Genomic DNA, 16,798 nt, shown 5'->3' with positions numbered 1-16,798 from the left:
ATGGACCTGATACAGACATCGTGTGTATATAATGTAAAAGCAGAGGATTTGTTCTTTCAGAATTTGAATTCAGAAACATGTAATTTTTTTAACTTCCTATCCGTTGCCTAGCAACAAAAATTGATGTTTTATTGAATGAAAAGAGAAAAAATGTAAAATCCTGCAATCAAACAACACATGACTTCTTATTTTTAAATTTTGAAAACAAATTTAACAAGAATTAAAACTTAGAGACTTTTCTGCAAATTTGGGACCATTTTACGATTTCATATTTCCATGGTAACAGCAACAGTCTCCTTAGCAACACATCGTAGAATGATAATTTTAGCACATTCATTCACAATTTTTAAAGATTCTTCAATCATTTTGTATCAAATGAATCAGGCAGATTTAAAGAAAGCAATTCGCATCTTATTCAATTCTTTTTATTACTGGATAATCCCATGGCATTGATTTTGAGCACATAGCAACCAATATAATCTATATAAAAGAACTACAACAGTTTTGGTTTACAATCAAGTTCACGGAACATTGGCATTTAAATGATTGCCGGTACAAAATATATATACATGTAAATGTATATATTTAAGGAATCACTGTCTAGTTAGTGTAGTATGCCAGGGCATCAACGATAGTGGCTTCGCCCGTTATGCATAAATTATCCCATGTTACACACTTTCGTTGATGTCCCTGGCATACTACACTAACTAGACAGTGACTCCTTATATTTCCACTTCATTGTGAAATAAAATTATAGATTAAGACTTTAAAAATGTAGACTAAGTTGACAAAAAATTAAATAAAATACATTAAACAAAACAAAAACAAACCTCTGCATCGCACTCTAACGTTCTTTTTAAGGAATGGGGGGGTCTCTAACTTTTTGGCACTTTTTTTTTAATACTTGAATTTTCATATTTTGACCTTCCGGCAACAACAGGGGTGGGCCCTCAAATCAAACCTACATTTTAAAACTACAGCAAAAGATAATTCTCAGAAAAAAGGGATTCATGCGGGGACAATTTAAACGATTCTTTTCATTAATTAAAATATCTTAATATAAATATAAGAAGAGGGATATTTTCTTTTGCACACTCCTTTTTATGACGTTTTATGCATACTTCTGAAAATCAGTTACTTCAGAAGATTGTCCAAATATGACATAGGACATCGATGGAATCTTCCGATGAAATCAAAGTGAAACCTTGCATGTAACTTGGTTCGGGGCCTGGAGTTAGGGTTCTGAAGGGAAGGAAAGCAAATTCGCAAAACTTCATCTAGCAGGCAGAGATTGATCGACTAAATACAGAAAAATCTCTCTCTCTCTCTCTTGCTCTCTCTCTCTGTGTGTTTGAAGGAGTGTGTGTGCTAAAATAACGGGATGTTCCATTCATCCCTTCTGGATCTGCCTATGAAAGCATAGGTTTGTCTCATGGGTAATATCCACCACACACAAAGTTGGACTCTTCTACTCAACCCCACCCCACCCCCTTTTTTCATTTTAGCTCACCTGAGCAGAGGGCTCAAGTAAGCTTTTCTGATCACATTTTGTCCGTCGTCCGTTTGTCTGTCTGTCCGCCTGTAAACTTTTCACAATTTTTAGAGTTTTGCACTTTTATACCATAACTCCCTATAGCTCAAACTTCCATTCTTAAAGTCCCCCCCCCCATAAATTTTGGCATTATCTTTCTTCCTTATCTTGGCATCAACCACGCTCAAAGATTTAAAGTTAATTACATGTAATACAGGTTGTCTGTGGACTTTATATTCTAATTCAATCTATTACATGTATTAGTACTGTGTAGTTAAGGCTAATTTAAACACCATGTTTTGTGTAAATTTTTGGCCTTATCAAACGTGAATACAAACATGTGTATGTGATCTACTGCTTGCAATTTATCTTATTCTATACTATAGGTAGAAGTAATCCGCAAATATACTGTAAATGGACATTATGTATACAATACACACATACGATATCGTCAAAGATTTACAGTTTTAAAATAAAGAAAATAAGGAATTCGACACACGAAGAAGACAAATAAATATGTCATCGTCAATCACCATTTTACATTTTCCTTTTTAGCCCTTCTTTTAGTTCTTCTGTTACAACTCCAAGCTTATTTTGTCTGCGGCGGCATCTCGTTAAATTATCAAATGAGGTAATTACATGTTTAACTCAGGCCTTCAAAAGATGTATACCCCAAGCAATCAAAGCTATCAATTATATAAACTGTGAAAACTAATCAAAACTGTTTGATCCACTACAACCATGCAATAGATCAAGTCTAACGGTACCTAAAATTAGGGAAATGTGTAAGTTAGTATACTAGTACATTTATAAATTATGAATCATTTATTTTCTATGCCTTTACTATGAGAATATATTCTATCAGAGTAACCGAATAGCAGTTTTACTAACCGATACTCGCATCGTTCGACGGTTAGCCGGTTAACCGGGTACTCGTTGCCAAAACACTTTTATTTACACATTCTATATAAATAGTTGTATTCAGCATATGAAATGAAGAAGTTATGACGTATGGCGTGTACAAACTTTGGAATAACATCATCAATATAATGTGATAAAATATTTTATCTAAAATGAATTTTCATGCACACATTTTAATTCCAATACATTTTGGGCAAAATTTCTGTATTTTAAATAAATTCTATTAAAATTATAGGTATGTTGATATCGCTGATGGAGAGGTACGGAGCACGACAAAAAAATTGAAGCAAAAACATGCAGAATCTTAAATTTAACTGATTAATTTTCTATAATTCGCAATATTTTTTCAAAAATTTTCTCAAATGTATCTTTAAATTGTTCTATTATTATGTATTTAGATTTCTGGCGTGATATTTGAAGTACTTTCAGAAATATAGTGATTTTTCTCTGATGTGATTCCTGTGAAAACGACTGTGAAAATGACGTCTCCTGAATTGACAACGCACCACTGTTACAACGCACTTTAAAAAATTACGCACTTTGAAAAAATTTTTCAAAGTGCGTTAAATTTTGGGACCAAGTCAACGCACTTTGAAAAAATAAAATTTCTTTTCAAAGTGAGTTAATATGGACCATATTAACGCACTTTGAAAAACTGTGTATAGATTTGTCAATATTCCTGCAAATCTTAGGTATGATAATTAATTGAACCTGTTTGATAATTCTTCTGTGAATAGGTCACTTCAGGATGTGAAAGTGAGCGATTTAGATTTTTCCTTACTTTGAAAAATTTTTCTCGCTTAAATGCTTTACTGTACTTAATTTTTTTCAAGTTTGCATGCATTTTATGTAAACTTAAATTTATTGAAAGTTTTCAACGTCATACCAGTTATGTAAACACATATATTTGGGTGTAGCATAGGCATCAGTACCGGAAAGGGGGGTTAAATGTAGGCATATAAATATTTTGCAAAGATACACATAATATATACATGTATGCATTAAAAATTGGGGTTTACCTGTGGGATCAACTTTCAATTTGCTACCGACGGCTATGTACAATGTTTAAGAAAACAAGAGTTGGGATGAGAGACCTTCTACTCGTCTTCTCCTTGTTCTCAATGAGGTTAAATGAGTTCATGTAAATTTAAAAAAAGTTTTTCGAAAGATATAATTATTACAATTTGATTTCCTCTATTACTAAGATCTAAGTCTATGATTTTTATTTTCATACATATCTTTTTTTTCAAAGTGTGTTAAAGCCTCCATGGTAAAAAATGTTTATGTGCATTCTTAACGCACTTTTAAAAAATTTTTCTAAGTGCGTTGAGTGTGTCCAAAATTTAACGCACTTTGAAAAATTTTACGCACTTTGAAAAAAATTTTCAAAGTGCGTAATTTTTTTCAAAGTGCGTTGCCACACACCACACTTTTGTTAAATTATGTTAATGCTCAAGATATCGACAACATAGATCCAAAATATGCATAATAAAACATGTAGCAAACTAGGGTATTCGTGACATTCGTACACAAATAGCAAAATGAAATTTTAAACCGTTAGACTTCTGTAAAAAGGCTATACGACAGGACGGGAAGAAACTTATCAACAAAAACTTTATCCAGACTGTAAAGAACGTGATTGAGAGTCAAAATATCACACTTTATCTCACAAATACTTGTAGCTTTTGATTTTAAACCAGAAAAAGAATATTCTTTACTTATTTAATAGATTTTAAACTTGACAAGAAATGATATTTGGATGTTGAGTAGATATAACTCAAACTGTACAGGTACTCTTGGGAAAATGTTGAGAAAATGAAAGTTATATCACAATGTGATTTTTATAATGCCTGTGACGTCGAAGATTCTACTGCTCCGTGACTTAATTATATCATTTTGATATGTCTTGAAAAATCACTCAAAATTGATACCAATTTACAACATTTTAATATGAAATTTGGAAGACCAGATAAGTAAAGATTCTTTTACATTATGTGTGACATTTTGCCCGATTATATCGTCAAATATTTTTCTTTGCAACAAGTCCGTGTAATTTTTGAACGGCCCTCGTACATTTACATTTGATAATTCTGCAAATCCGGTAAAGGAGGGGTGGGGTGGTGGTCGACCCACAATCTGAGCATCTTCCTTTTTTTTTACCTTAGCGGGGACACAAATTCTCTGAATTATTTCTGCCATAGTTTATTGCTTTGATATTTCTATATTATTGTATAGAATACTTTCTGTTTTAAGAAGTTTTCTTTAATGTTAATATCCACAAAAACGTACCGATATGTACCGATATGAAATCGTGATTGTTCAAAGGATTATTATCATGTACCGTTTCTAGCTGTTATTTGTGTATCTATATTTTAAATACTTCGCCTTTACAAAGATTGTATTATCGAAATCAAATCATGATTGTTCAAACATAATGCCTTACCAACTTTCACTCTAACACAAAACATTACTTTTAATCTAAGCCAAGACAATAACTTCTATATTTTCAGAATGCAATACTTGAGCATTTACAATTATGTGTTTTCTGATTAATAAGATGACTGTTGGAAAAACAAAGAGAAATAACTCTAAAATTTTGGTAAAACGTGTTTTTACGATAGAAATCTAAAGAAATTATTCCCGTGAAAAAAGTACATTTATAGGTACATGTACATGTAATATGAATTTTACAAATTCTTACCATAATAATCATAATAAAGTTTTTTTTCGTTTCACAGGAGGAGGGGAGGAGGGGGGCATTTGTTTACAGTCAACCCCCCCAAAGAAATGTTAAGTTTTTTATTAATTTGGAAAGGGATTACAACTAAAACAGCGTATTTTTCAATTATATATATTTAATTTATATATGCATAAAACGTAAGAAAATATTTCAGAAACTTTTATCCTCATAAAATTTATCCAAGAATATTTTAAAATATGCTAATGCTTTCACTTTCAAAAATTATTAGTTTTAAAATTATCATTCAAATCTAATGCATTCAACAAATATTTTCTTGCCAAATTGTCAATAGCATTAATTTAGGATCTACATGGGTTTAGAATGTAGACGTAATAGTGAGTTAGCGTACTAAACTCTTTCACCAAACTGTTGAAATGCTTACAACTCTTCATAGTTTATATCGTTTGCTATGTGCTCAAAATCGTTGCCATGGGATTATCCAGTTATAAAAAGAATTGAATAAGATACGAATTGCTTTCTTAAAATCTGCCTGACTCATTTTTTACAAAATGATTGAAGAATCTATAAAAATTGTGCATGAATGTGCTGAAATCATCATTCTATGATGTGTTGCTAAGGAGAAATTGCTGTTACCATGGAAATATGAAATCGCAAAATGGTCCCTAATTTGCAGAAAAGTCTCCAAATTTTAATTCTTGTAAAATTTATTTTCAAAATTTAAAAATAAGAAGTTATGTGGTGTATGATTACAGGATTTTACATTTTTTTCTCTTTTCATTCATAAAAACATCCATTTTTGTTGCTAGGCAACGGATAGGAAGTTAAAAAAATTATACGCTTCTGAATTCAAATTCTTAAAGAACAAATCCTCTGCTTTTACATTAGATAGACATGATGTCTGTATCAGGTCCATCATTTGAGTAAATCGACACCGAAAAATTCCAATATCAAAGAAATTGCTGAGTCAACAAAAAAGGAAAAACATGTATATATACCCATATCTATCATACAAATATCTTAAATCTTATTTCTATGTTTTTTATTGTGAAAGCAGTTAATATGCTTATCTTGAGAATAAAAGCAATAAAAAAGAAATTTCTCTATTAATTACATTTAATTAGTGCCCCAAAGATAAGGAATTTTATCGTCCATCCAAGTTCAAAATTTGCAGGTTACTAAGGAAATGTCTTTAACCACGTTTCCTTAGTAACCATGAACCAAAACATTTTTTATTTTACATACATGGTTCATAGTGCAAGGGAAATCTATATGTGGAAAATCATCAAATTCTGAGAACCCTCATATATCACCCTTTACACGGAGCTGTACTTAAATATAACTCGTTTTTAGTGATGAGGATTAATAATTTCCAATCTAGCTCAAAATAAAACGTATATTTTCAAGACATTTTAAGCCTTCGGGCAGCCTTATAATAACTGTGAAGTTATAAAACTGCAAACAAGAAAATTATAAGATCACAAAGAACATTATTTTTTCTTTGGTGAGAGAGAGAGAGAATACTCTTACCAAGAGAACTTCCTGTCATTGTTGTACATCTACTATAATGAAATGCCAAGGGCTGATGTGAAAATAACTTTAATGGGATTTGAAATGCTTCCTTGTTTCGTGCATATCGATATGATAAATTGAGTATCTCATAACTTAGAAATAAAGTTTAATTCTTTAAAGCGTTTGAAAGGGTGGGGAGAAATATTCGATTCAATTGTTTAGATATGATATGTGACACAAGATGAAATATTTTATAAAGAATTAATAAAGAGTATTTGTCTATTTTGTCTTTTCTCCTTTTGTATCGGTTATAATTCTTTTGTGTAAAGTGGTTTTATGACGTACTTAAAGAAAGATTATCTAGATCTATCAGGAGGCATTCATAAAATGACAAAAAAGCTCCCTTTTACTTTAACAGCTACGATTACTCAACTTAATGTACGTCACGAAGGTTACATTTTTTGTTACCAAAAAATATAACAAATGATGATCAGAAAGTCAGCTGTAAATTGAATTTTAACATTAAGAGACGTCAGAGACATCCTTTTTTAAAATCGTGAATATATGAAAAATTAAATATCATACATGTACACGGCAATTAAAAATTAATCTATTTTTTCCCAAATTAGCAATAAAATCTGGAAGTAAGTAATAGATAAAAATATTGAAATCACAATAGGTATAGGGGGAAAAAACTGGTAATTCTGAAAGAAAAAGAATATTATCGTTTTTTGAAAAATCAATTTGCACAAACAGATGTGTTAAAAAAACAGACTAAAAAAAGATAATTTCAGCTATCTATAGCAAATAAGGAAATGAATAATTTTCAAGAATTCAGGGAACCGACAACAATACATGTATGTACATCCAAACATTTTTGTATTTCGGTCTGTCCTTGTATTTTTAAACGCCCGGATCGATAGATCCAGGGCGTATATTGTTTTTATCTTGTCTGTTTGTCTGTTCATCTGTTTGTCTCTTTATCTGTTTGTCTGTCCGTCTGTTGTCAACTTTAACCTTCGCCATAACTTTTGAACCATAAGAGATACAGACTTCATATTTGGTATGCATACTCCAAGAATAAAGTTCTTTCAAATGACATCAAGGTCAATGACCTTGTTAACTTGACTGTGACCTATATGCTAAAAATATCTTTTTCGACTTTTTGCCATAACTTTTGAACTATGGGAGACAGGGTCTTCATATTTGGTATGCATACTCCACTAATAAAGTTTTTTTTAAAATGAAATCAAGGCCAATGACCTTGTGACTTTGACTGTGACCTATATGCTAAAAATTGCTTTTTCGATCTTGTTGCCGCCGAGCGCATAGTGTTTCACAAACACATCTTGTTTATTATTATTTTGACATCGAAAACACGAACTGTTAGATTGTAAGGTTACTTGGTTACTTATTGAGGTCCCAGTGATACTGTGTAACAGTTACAGTTTCGTTCAATTTCATTCAGCCTTTTTTAAACCAACGTGCCTTGCAGGTTGGGTACGTACGTAAAACATATACAAACACGGTAAATATCAGACATTTATTCATTAAAATATAAGATTGTCGACAGTGTCAGGCAATGATAATTAAGAAATAAGGTATCATTTTTAAACATCTAAATACAATATAAATACGGGTTGGTCACGAGATTAAATTCCATAAAGCCCGAAGCAGACCTGTTAAAACTTTATTTGTTAGCTACATGTATCTCATTTATTGACCCAGCTTAAAAGGAAGCATGCAGATGCCTCCTTGCAAAATATAATAACTTACTGCTGTAAGAAATGTATCTGTAGACCCCTAGGTAAATGCTAGCTGATTTTTTTAACAATTCAAAATGTGCCAAAATAATGTGAATACGATATTTTAATATTCGTGTATCAAATTTATCATATAGAAATGTCCTTAGTTTGATCTGCTTCTTCTTTTTAGATCAATTGTCCATATTTATAAAGGAAGGTACAGTCGGAAGGATATACTCATCTTGTGTATATCATTTTATTTGTAGGGAAGTTCTACATTGTTCATATAAGGTATTACAATGTAATTCCTCATGAAGTTGTTGAATCATGGTGGGCATGGTCATAAATGCCCAGGTTATTTTCGTCCTTTACTTCATTAAGATGGTTATACAAGTCCTCATTATTTTTCGGTACATTTGTGACTGTAGAATATTCCTTGTCTTCATCGTCAAGGGGTTCTTTTTGATCTCCTTTCTGTTACCATGAAACAAATTAAAACACATAATAAAAAAATAAACACTTAAACATTTTCTTGAATATTGTATGAAATAATGGCACAGACAACTTACACTTTTTCCGATTTCTATTTCAAAACTATATTTATTTTCATACTGCACTTGCAAGTCGCTGAAAAAAAGATCAACAGGGCTTGATTGATTTTATTTTTCATTTATCTGAGAAGAACGTGTATAGTAGTGAAGGGAAAATAATTAAGTACTTTGCTCCACTATAGAAGGATTTTTATCGTGGCAAAATGTGAAACGGGACTCGGTTTTCTATTAATTTGTTTTGGCCGAAAGACGTGCACATTTTAATTAAAAAGTACCAGGCACTACGTACGGGAAAGAATACTGTAAACCAACTTTTATTCGCGACGGCGAATTTAATTGGTTTAAGGGTACTTACCACAAACAAAAAATGGATGCGCGGGTTGATATATATTTTTTGACTGATTTTGATTTGTATTGATACATGTACTTTGTAGACAGGTTTTACAATGCCAAGAACACCTTTCATCTTCAACATTTAAAAAAGAGAAAACCAGGGGACACTTCCAAGCAGAAATCATTTTCTAGAGGCAGCAGCTGAAAACAGAGTGGACAGTCAGTTGGATTCAACATTGCAAGTATGTACTGTACTCTAACAATCCTCTATTAAAATTAATGTCCAAATTACTGTAACTCACTTCTATTCTCAATGACCGTATAGTGAAGGACAGCGCCGCGAGAATTCCATCGGCATCGAAAACAAGTTTTTTTTTTTTACTTGCCTAGATAGCCGAGCGGTCTAGCGCACTGTTCCTGTACTGCTAGGAGACAGGTTCCGAAGGTCGAGAGTTCAACCGCGGGCTGAGGCAGAAGTGGGTATCCATATAAAAGTGAATTTCTTTGTGCTTTCTGTATAAATGTATATATATATATATATATATATATATATATATATATATATATATATATATATATATATATATATATATATATATATATATATATATATATATATATATATATATATATATTTCAGTTCATCTTAAATTGAAAAGGAAGCTTTTTTTTTAACATTTCCGTCTTAGTTTTCTATTTGTAAAAAATTGAAAAAATCTTTCATTTTCATGGTTTCGTATCAATTCAAATACGAGTAAACCCCTAAAATTGATACTTCTTTCCTTATTTTTTTTTCAATGAACTCCCCACGACCAAATTGAAATTCAAAGAAACGCATCATAATTATGAACGTCTAAACAAAAATTGTACAAATATATAGGATTTAAAACTTGCTTTTCTAGGTCTGTTCTTTAGTCTATGGATGTTTTAAATCTTGATAAAAATCTAACCTTGATTGATCCTTCAAGCTTTTTTGATTTTTTTTTAAAATGAACATTACAACAGCCCAAATTCCCAAGCCTGTACCGAGCCCACCAATAGCTGCACCAACCACATGTCCAATATCATATCCATCAGTTTTGTTTTCTATAAAGAAAATATTTTCAGATTTTCGTATTTTGGGGTTTCCTTATTTCTTTGTGTGCGTTGTTTAACGTCCCTCTCGAGAATATTCACTCATATTGAGACGCATCCTCACAATGTCAAGGGTTTGTGATTTCTCGAACTCCACACAAATGTGGAGTTCGAGAAATCACAAGCCCTTGACATTGTGAGGATGATGGAGACGCCACCACTTGCAAACGTAGAGCTGCAAATTTTGTCCTATATTTCAGCCACGCAGGTGACTGGAATAATTGTAGATAAGATCAAAGGAAATATTTATTTTAATCTCTTAAATTGGAAAATGGTAATTATTTTGATTAATTTACATGAATCTTAAACAAAAAAGTATACACAGCTCACATTGCATTACAAAAAAAAAACAAAACTTTTCACTGTAACATATATATGAAATAGCATTTCGAGATAACAAACTAATTTCTTTGACAATATCATGCTTCGGAGTTAAACTATCTGAAAAAGTTTCTTAAATCCATTTATGCTGCAATTAAACGATTTATGATAAACGAATAAGTAAATTTAAGTGACCGAAAGTCATTGAAGATTGTCGAAAAACGAAATCGACAACATTTTATAAAAAGACCTGAACAACCCCTGCCCTAAATAGATTTATGGTTTCATTTATAACGAAATCTGCCGTTAAAGCTCTACTGACATCATAAAATAGCCGAGAGTGTAAACAAATAGCCGCCATATTTCATCGATAGACGCCATATTAGTTTGTGTTCTAATGTTACTTTCTAATTATGTATACACCCAAATCATCGTCACGCACCAATGCATTTGTCCAGTGACCAAGTACACCATGTACCTCGAAGTGCCGGTGACTGTAAATAGCGATAACAAACCTATCGCGAATTTTGCAATAGGTAAAGTTGCAAAAAGACCAGAACACATCGTTATAGCATCCAATATAAGAGAGTTGCAGTAAATATATGCACAAAACACACAAGCACAACAAATAAGAGTGCTCACTTCCGAACGTGACCGACACCGCATGGTCATGCATGCAAACTCTAGGTCAATGAAACGTTTGTTTACAGTCAAGCGTTTCAAAGCATTGATCGGGGAGCAGTAATTATTTGTAAAATGAAAGAAGAAATCCAATATTTGCATGAAAAACGTACTTGTTAATAAACTTCACAAGGAAACAAGGTATAATTCCCCATATTTAAAAAAACATATTCCTGGATTGCATATGAACAGTTAAAACATAAAGGGGTTAAGCCTGTAGACCTGAAAAGGGGGGGGGGGGGTAGAGAGGTATACATTCTCATTGATGGCTAAAAATGCAGCCATTTAAATGATTTTACAAAGGTTTAATATTTTTTCAATTAATAATTTTGATACTTTAACCATTCCTTTCTTTATTTCTACTCTGGAATGTATAGGTGTGCCAAGAACAAAAAAAATGATAACATTTCTTATTTTTTTATCACACATATGACTGTTTAGGAAGAATTACCATTTTGAAAGGAAAAGTAATTATTTGCACATATTCAGTAGGTAGTTTGGAAAATTATATGTGCAATTAACCCTGCTCCTAAAGATCTTTGATGAGTGAAGTCTTCATAGGAATTTTTCCTGAATGTTAGAATATAGTTTTATTCCAGTAATTAAAAAACAAGTTTATGAATAAAATGTATTTTATTCATTCTTTTCTTTTCTCTCTATCTTTTTTACAGAAGTAGAAAAGTATCAAAGAATCAAACAATGTGTCTTGTTTGGCAATGAAAAATATTCTCAGCCATAAATGATGCTCACAATATTTTATAGCAATTTTTTTTATCGGTACATAAACAATTCCATAATTATAAATTGTAAAATGATTATTATTAAAATGTTAGGTACATGTAACTGACAAAAAATGAAAATTGTCCACTAAAATTAATAAAATTGTGATACTGTCAGTTCATAAAAATTATTCACAATTCAATTCCAAAAGTTGAAAACAGAAACAAAATAAAATGTTCATGCACATTTGTTTACAAATTGATTTCATATACATATACATGTATAAATAATTCCAAACCATTGAAAATATAAGATTTTTCATACGTTACCAAAATTTAAACAAGGAATACATATATACATATTACATATTTCAATGGTGTTGATAAATTGAAAGTTATTAAAAATGTAATATGTTAATGAAAATAAAAGTACTAAATATAAATTTTAAAAGTAAAAAGATCCTATGAGAAATAAAGCACATGTATTATGAAATTTAACATTTACTGGTACTTTCCCTGTGAAAAAAGGCAAATTTTAAACCTGCGATGCAAGAGAAGAGGTTGTACATGTACCAATTGCCAAAATCCTTGCTGTCCATTCAAATAAAACACAAGTATGCAGGAAGTATGATGTATTATTATCTTATACATAGGTTGGCTATCTGGTAATGTTATGATGTTCACTCTTCCTCTATGATAAGGTCCTCCTACATCAGAATTGGTATACATGTATTTCGGAGATCTCACAATTACTGTTGTCAGCTTATTACCATCCTTATGCTAGCCAGAGCACAATCAATGTCACCAGGGGACACTTCCAAGCAGAAATCATTTTCTAGAGGCAGCAGCTGAAAACAGAGTGGGCAGTCAGTTGGATTCAACATTGCAAGTATGTACTGTACTGAAAATATATTATCAAGTTTTAATGCTGCTTCAATGAACTTTTTTCAACGGTTAAAGAATTAAAATTACAACAAAATCATTTTCATTTTAATGTATTAAAAAACTTAATAACATTTTATCTCATATATTTCTTTTTTTTTCATTCTAGTAAATATTTTTATTACTATATTTGTAGGATATTTTAACACAAGTGGATGAAAAGCATCAAGTTTTGAACAAAGCTGTAGAGGCAGAAACAGATTTTATTATATCTTATATCCAAGGTTCATTACAGTATGAAAACTCCAGTTCAGAAATTGCATGGTGTTTTTATGGAGAATGAAAAGTATTTTAAGATCCTCGCATCCTATGCTGTTGTCAATCTCCATGCATACGTCTCCATATCAGTGAAATATTCTTGAGAGGGACATTAAACAGTATACAATCAATCAATCTCCATGCATTATCCCAAAAACCAGAGTTTAGAAATCTGTGTTTGTTGCATGAGGTTCATCATTCTGAACAAGAATTTTCATAATAATCTTGAACCCCTGTTTGCACCCTCTGCCTTCAGGAACCAGGAAAATGTGATTTTGTTTTGTGGCAGCATGGTCCTCTTGAAGCAGGAAGGAGAGTTCCAGAGCCTTCTTGTGTGAAAGTGGCAGTTAGGAGGAGGTTTCCCTAAACTAGATGGAGCATATAGATGCTATCTATCATTCAACTAATTCTGACTCTCAAAAAAAACATAAGTTTTTTAAAACTTACCACACTTTTTTCTTCTTTTCATTTCTGAAAGTAAAAGCCTTGATCCAGGATTTAGGAGGCCTGATAAATTGGCAGAAATGCTGTCATGGTCTTTGGAATTCTTACTCCTTGTATTACATGCACAAGGACTCCATTATACTGCCTTCAAGTTCTAAAAGTAAATTTAGAACATTTCCTTTAATACCTTTATGAACAAAAAATTTATCAAATAAACTAATAGCTATACAAGTGATCAGTAAAATTGAATGTAAAGCAAATGATATAAATTTACACCCTTAGAAAAACATATGTGCATATATATATCTGTATATAATTCATTAAAGTTTTTAAACATTATAAAGGTTACTAAATTGAAATAACTCAAAATAATTAAAATTCATATTGCATAAAATTTAATACCTGCAATATATGTGTATTCTTTATTTGACTTCTTTTAATACACAATCCACTGCTTGGTTTTCTGTTAAACCTACTGCACAGCAACCTAATTCCTAAAATTGCACAGTCGTGTAATACCATATAAAATGTATGAAATTACTGTATTTTTTATTTTGTCCTTGATTTATATTCATATCACTGCATTGACTTTACATGAGACTTGAAAACTTTATTCTTGCTTCTGAATAAAATTTTTTCCAAATATAATATGCCCAATATGAAGACAAACTTTTATCAAAAATTAATGCCGAAAATATTGCAATAAATGAGAGGTTTTCTTTTCTTGAAAATGTAGAGAAATCTAATCATGACAAGCATTACTGGTAAAACATACTCTATACTGAAGTTGCATTCTGTAGATGTGTCTTGCTGATCCTTAAGAAAGATCAATAAATTTGGCGCCAACGGTAAACTGATCCCATGATACCCCAAAATGAAGGACCAGAAGTTGCAGCAAGATTGCAAAAGCATTTCTCTCTCCATAAAATTGTGTAGACATCCATTTTCCTACATGACCCTCCTGCAATAAAAATGAAATGGTAAATGTGGAATTCTGTTAAGTAATACATGAAAAACTGTATATTTATATTTTTTTTATTATTTCTCATATTCAATTATGCTTCTCTCTTTGTAAGGCCTAAAATTTCTTTTTTTTTCAAGCTTCTAAAAGACATTATTGATAATTTTTTTTTCATTCTGTCTCTTTATAATTTTGATGGTTTATAATGTAGCATGTTTCTTTACTATTCATTAACAAATCCTTTTTTTAAAATCATGAATAACACTACCTATTAATCATTTCTTTAAAGTAATTTACTTCATTATAGCAATGCAATGCATATGTTAATGAAATGTAGGATTGAAGTTATCCTCAAAACATCTTACTCTGAATGTTCTTTTCATTATTAAACATGTTCAACTTTAGAAATGAGCTTCAAACTGGTATGCAATACATGTACCCACATATGTACTGTGCAGGTGAATTAATGTTTACTCCTGCAGCTAGTTTCTCTGCCTCAACAACAAAGAGCAGAGTATTGGTCCACCTCACTCTTTGAAACATGCTCCTTTTAAGCAGGTCCAATATTTTCCTCTCTCCAACAATAAATCATCTATCTGAAAGGGTATCCACCTCCATCTTGTCATATTAATCAGTATTCCTTGAAAGAAAATATACAAGAGAAAATATTCAAATTGTTTAACTTTTAAATCTTTCATGTTACATGCTACAGTAGCAATAGATATGTAAATCAAGACAAACAAAAAAAACCACTGTAATTTACATGAATATTTAACGGTAACAAATCACTGCATCCAGTTCCTTAGAGTTTGAGACATTTTAATCATATCAAAAGTCAGTAAAATTTTGAAATTATACCACTGTGTAGTAAATTGCATACTAATGTAGTAATAACATAAATTTAGGGAATCACTTTTTAGCCTGTTGGGTATGCCAGGACATCAACAATATTAGCAATGTGCATATAATTTGCATACAATTTTGTCTAGACTAATAGATTTAAATCACATGGATCCTCTCTCTCAATTTCAAAAGTCCCTCTCCACTGAGGTTAGACACAAATGAGGCCTTCTCAGCTGCTGATCTTTAACTTAGCGAAATTTTCATTCCAGTGAAATTATCAAGAAATCAACTCACATAACTCTCAAAGAAATATCACAGAGAAAACAAATAGAAATGGAGATAGAGTCATAATGTTTGTGACATTCTATACCATCATTTTATATGATTTTTATTGTGAGGTAAAAATGAATGTAACATATCTTTCCTACCTTTGTTTTACTCTATTTACAGCAGATGCTGTTTTTATAGTTATAAAAAAGTACTAAATTTGTTACTAATTCTTCATTACAGTGTGTCGCCCACTTCGCGAAATGGTTAGAGCATCTTCTCTAGAGTCGTGTACTAAGGAGTCAATCCTTACGTGGCGGGCTCGAATCCCACTGTAGGACGTGGATACCGGTCCTTTGGATTAGACCGTATAAACTGAGGTCCTGTATCGCAATAGGTGCTGCATGAAAAAGATCCCTCCCTGCTTAATAGACCTAAGACAAAATTTGCAACTCTCCACCAGCAAGTGGTGGCGTCTCCATATGATTGAAAATTTTCAAGATGGACGTTAAAAAATATACAGTCAATCATTAAATCAATCAATCAGCGTGTGCCATTCACAAACCTTGATATATATCTTTCCACATCTTATATTCATCGCCCCCCAGCCGGCCGCCTCTTCTTCATCACTTTCACCATTGTCATCATCCTTATAACCAGAAGATCCAAATATAGCATCTCGTTCATGATCTCATTTATTTGATTAGTATATCCTGTGTGTTTAAAAGATAATGACAGCTTGATATTACTGCAATATTCATATAAGACAAATCAAATAATTAATTATTCTGATTTCTTCAATCATAAAAAAAACTGACAAACAAATCCCAAAATAGATTGGGTTAGGCCATAACTGAATGCAAATACAGCATGTGTAAATATTATTATTTGCAGCTGCATGGTCAAGTCTGCAATGCACCTATTTCACTTGCATTAA

General features: G+C 31.4%; 2 protein-coding genes and 1 long non-coding RNA gene across 8 annotated transcripts in view; all 3 read right to left on the bottom strand.

Moving 5' to 3' along the window:
* Positions 1 to 6,738, bottom strand: part of LOC134266760 (uncharacterized) — a 29,244-nt gene extending 22,506 nt beyond the window's left edge. For all 4 annotated transcript variants that reach the window (XR_009992034.1, XM_062748982.1, XM_062748984.1 and 1 more), the window contains exon 1: positions 6,681 to 6,738. Coding sequence is in view for 3 of the 4 variants with exons in the window: in XM_062748982.1 (XP_062604966.1) it covers positions 6,681 to 6,699 (19 nt within the window). In the remaining variant the exon portion in view is untranslated. The remainder of the gene's footprint in view (positions 1 to 6,680) is intronic.
* A 1,694-nt stretch (positions 6,739 to 8,432) lies between these two features.
* LOC134266761 (uncharacterized) overlaps positions 8,433 to 16,798 on the bottom strand; it is an 18,111-nt gene continuing 9,745 nt past the window's right edge. For 2 of the 3 annotated variants that reach the window (XM_062748985.1, XM_062748988.1), the window contains 3 exons: positions 10,242 to 10,377; positions 8,977 to 9,034; positions 8,433 to 8,881 (listed from right to left, as the gene is read on the bottom strand). In XM_062748985.1, the coding sequence (XP_062604969.1) occupies positions 8,717 to 8,881; positions 8,977 to 9,034; positions 10,242 to 10,377 (359 nt within the window). In that variant the 3' untranslated portion in view covers positions 8,433 to 8,716. The remainder of the gene's footprint in view (positions 8,882 to 8,976; positions 9,035 to 10,241; positions 10,378 to 16,798) is intronic. The other variant, XM_062748986.1, reaches the window with a different exon arrangement.
* LOC134266762 (uncharacterized) lies at positions 12,558 to 14,258 on the bottom strand. Its single transcript, XR_009992035.1, has 3 exons — positions 14,193 to 14,258; positions 13,794 to 13,944; positions 12,558 to 12,994 (listed from the first exon to the last, which is right to left on the bottom strand). It is a non-coding gene; the product is annotated as an uncharacterized LOC134266762 (long non-coding RNA).

This window comes from Saccostrea cucullata, unplaced genomic scaffold, assembly GCF_032062105.1.
Source record: "Saccostrea cucullata isolate Sc308-1 unplaced genomic scaffold, CSIRO_AGI_Scuc_v1 ctg2945, whole genome shotgun sequence".
Taxonomy (NCBI): domain Eukaryota; kingdom Metazoa; phylum Mollusca; class Bivalvia; order Ostreida; family Ostreidae; genus Saccostrea; species Saccostrea cuccullata.
Note: the sequence above shows the minus strand (reverse complement) of the source record. Positions and strands in the feature narration are given on the sequence as shown.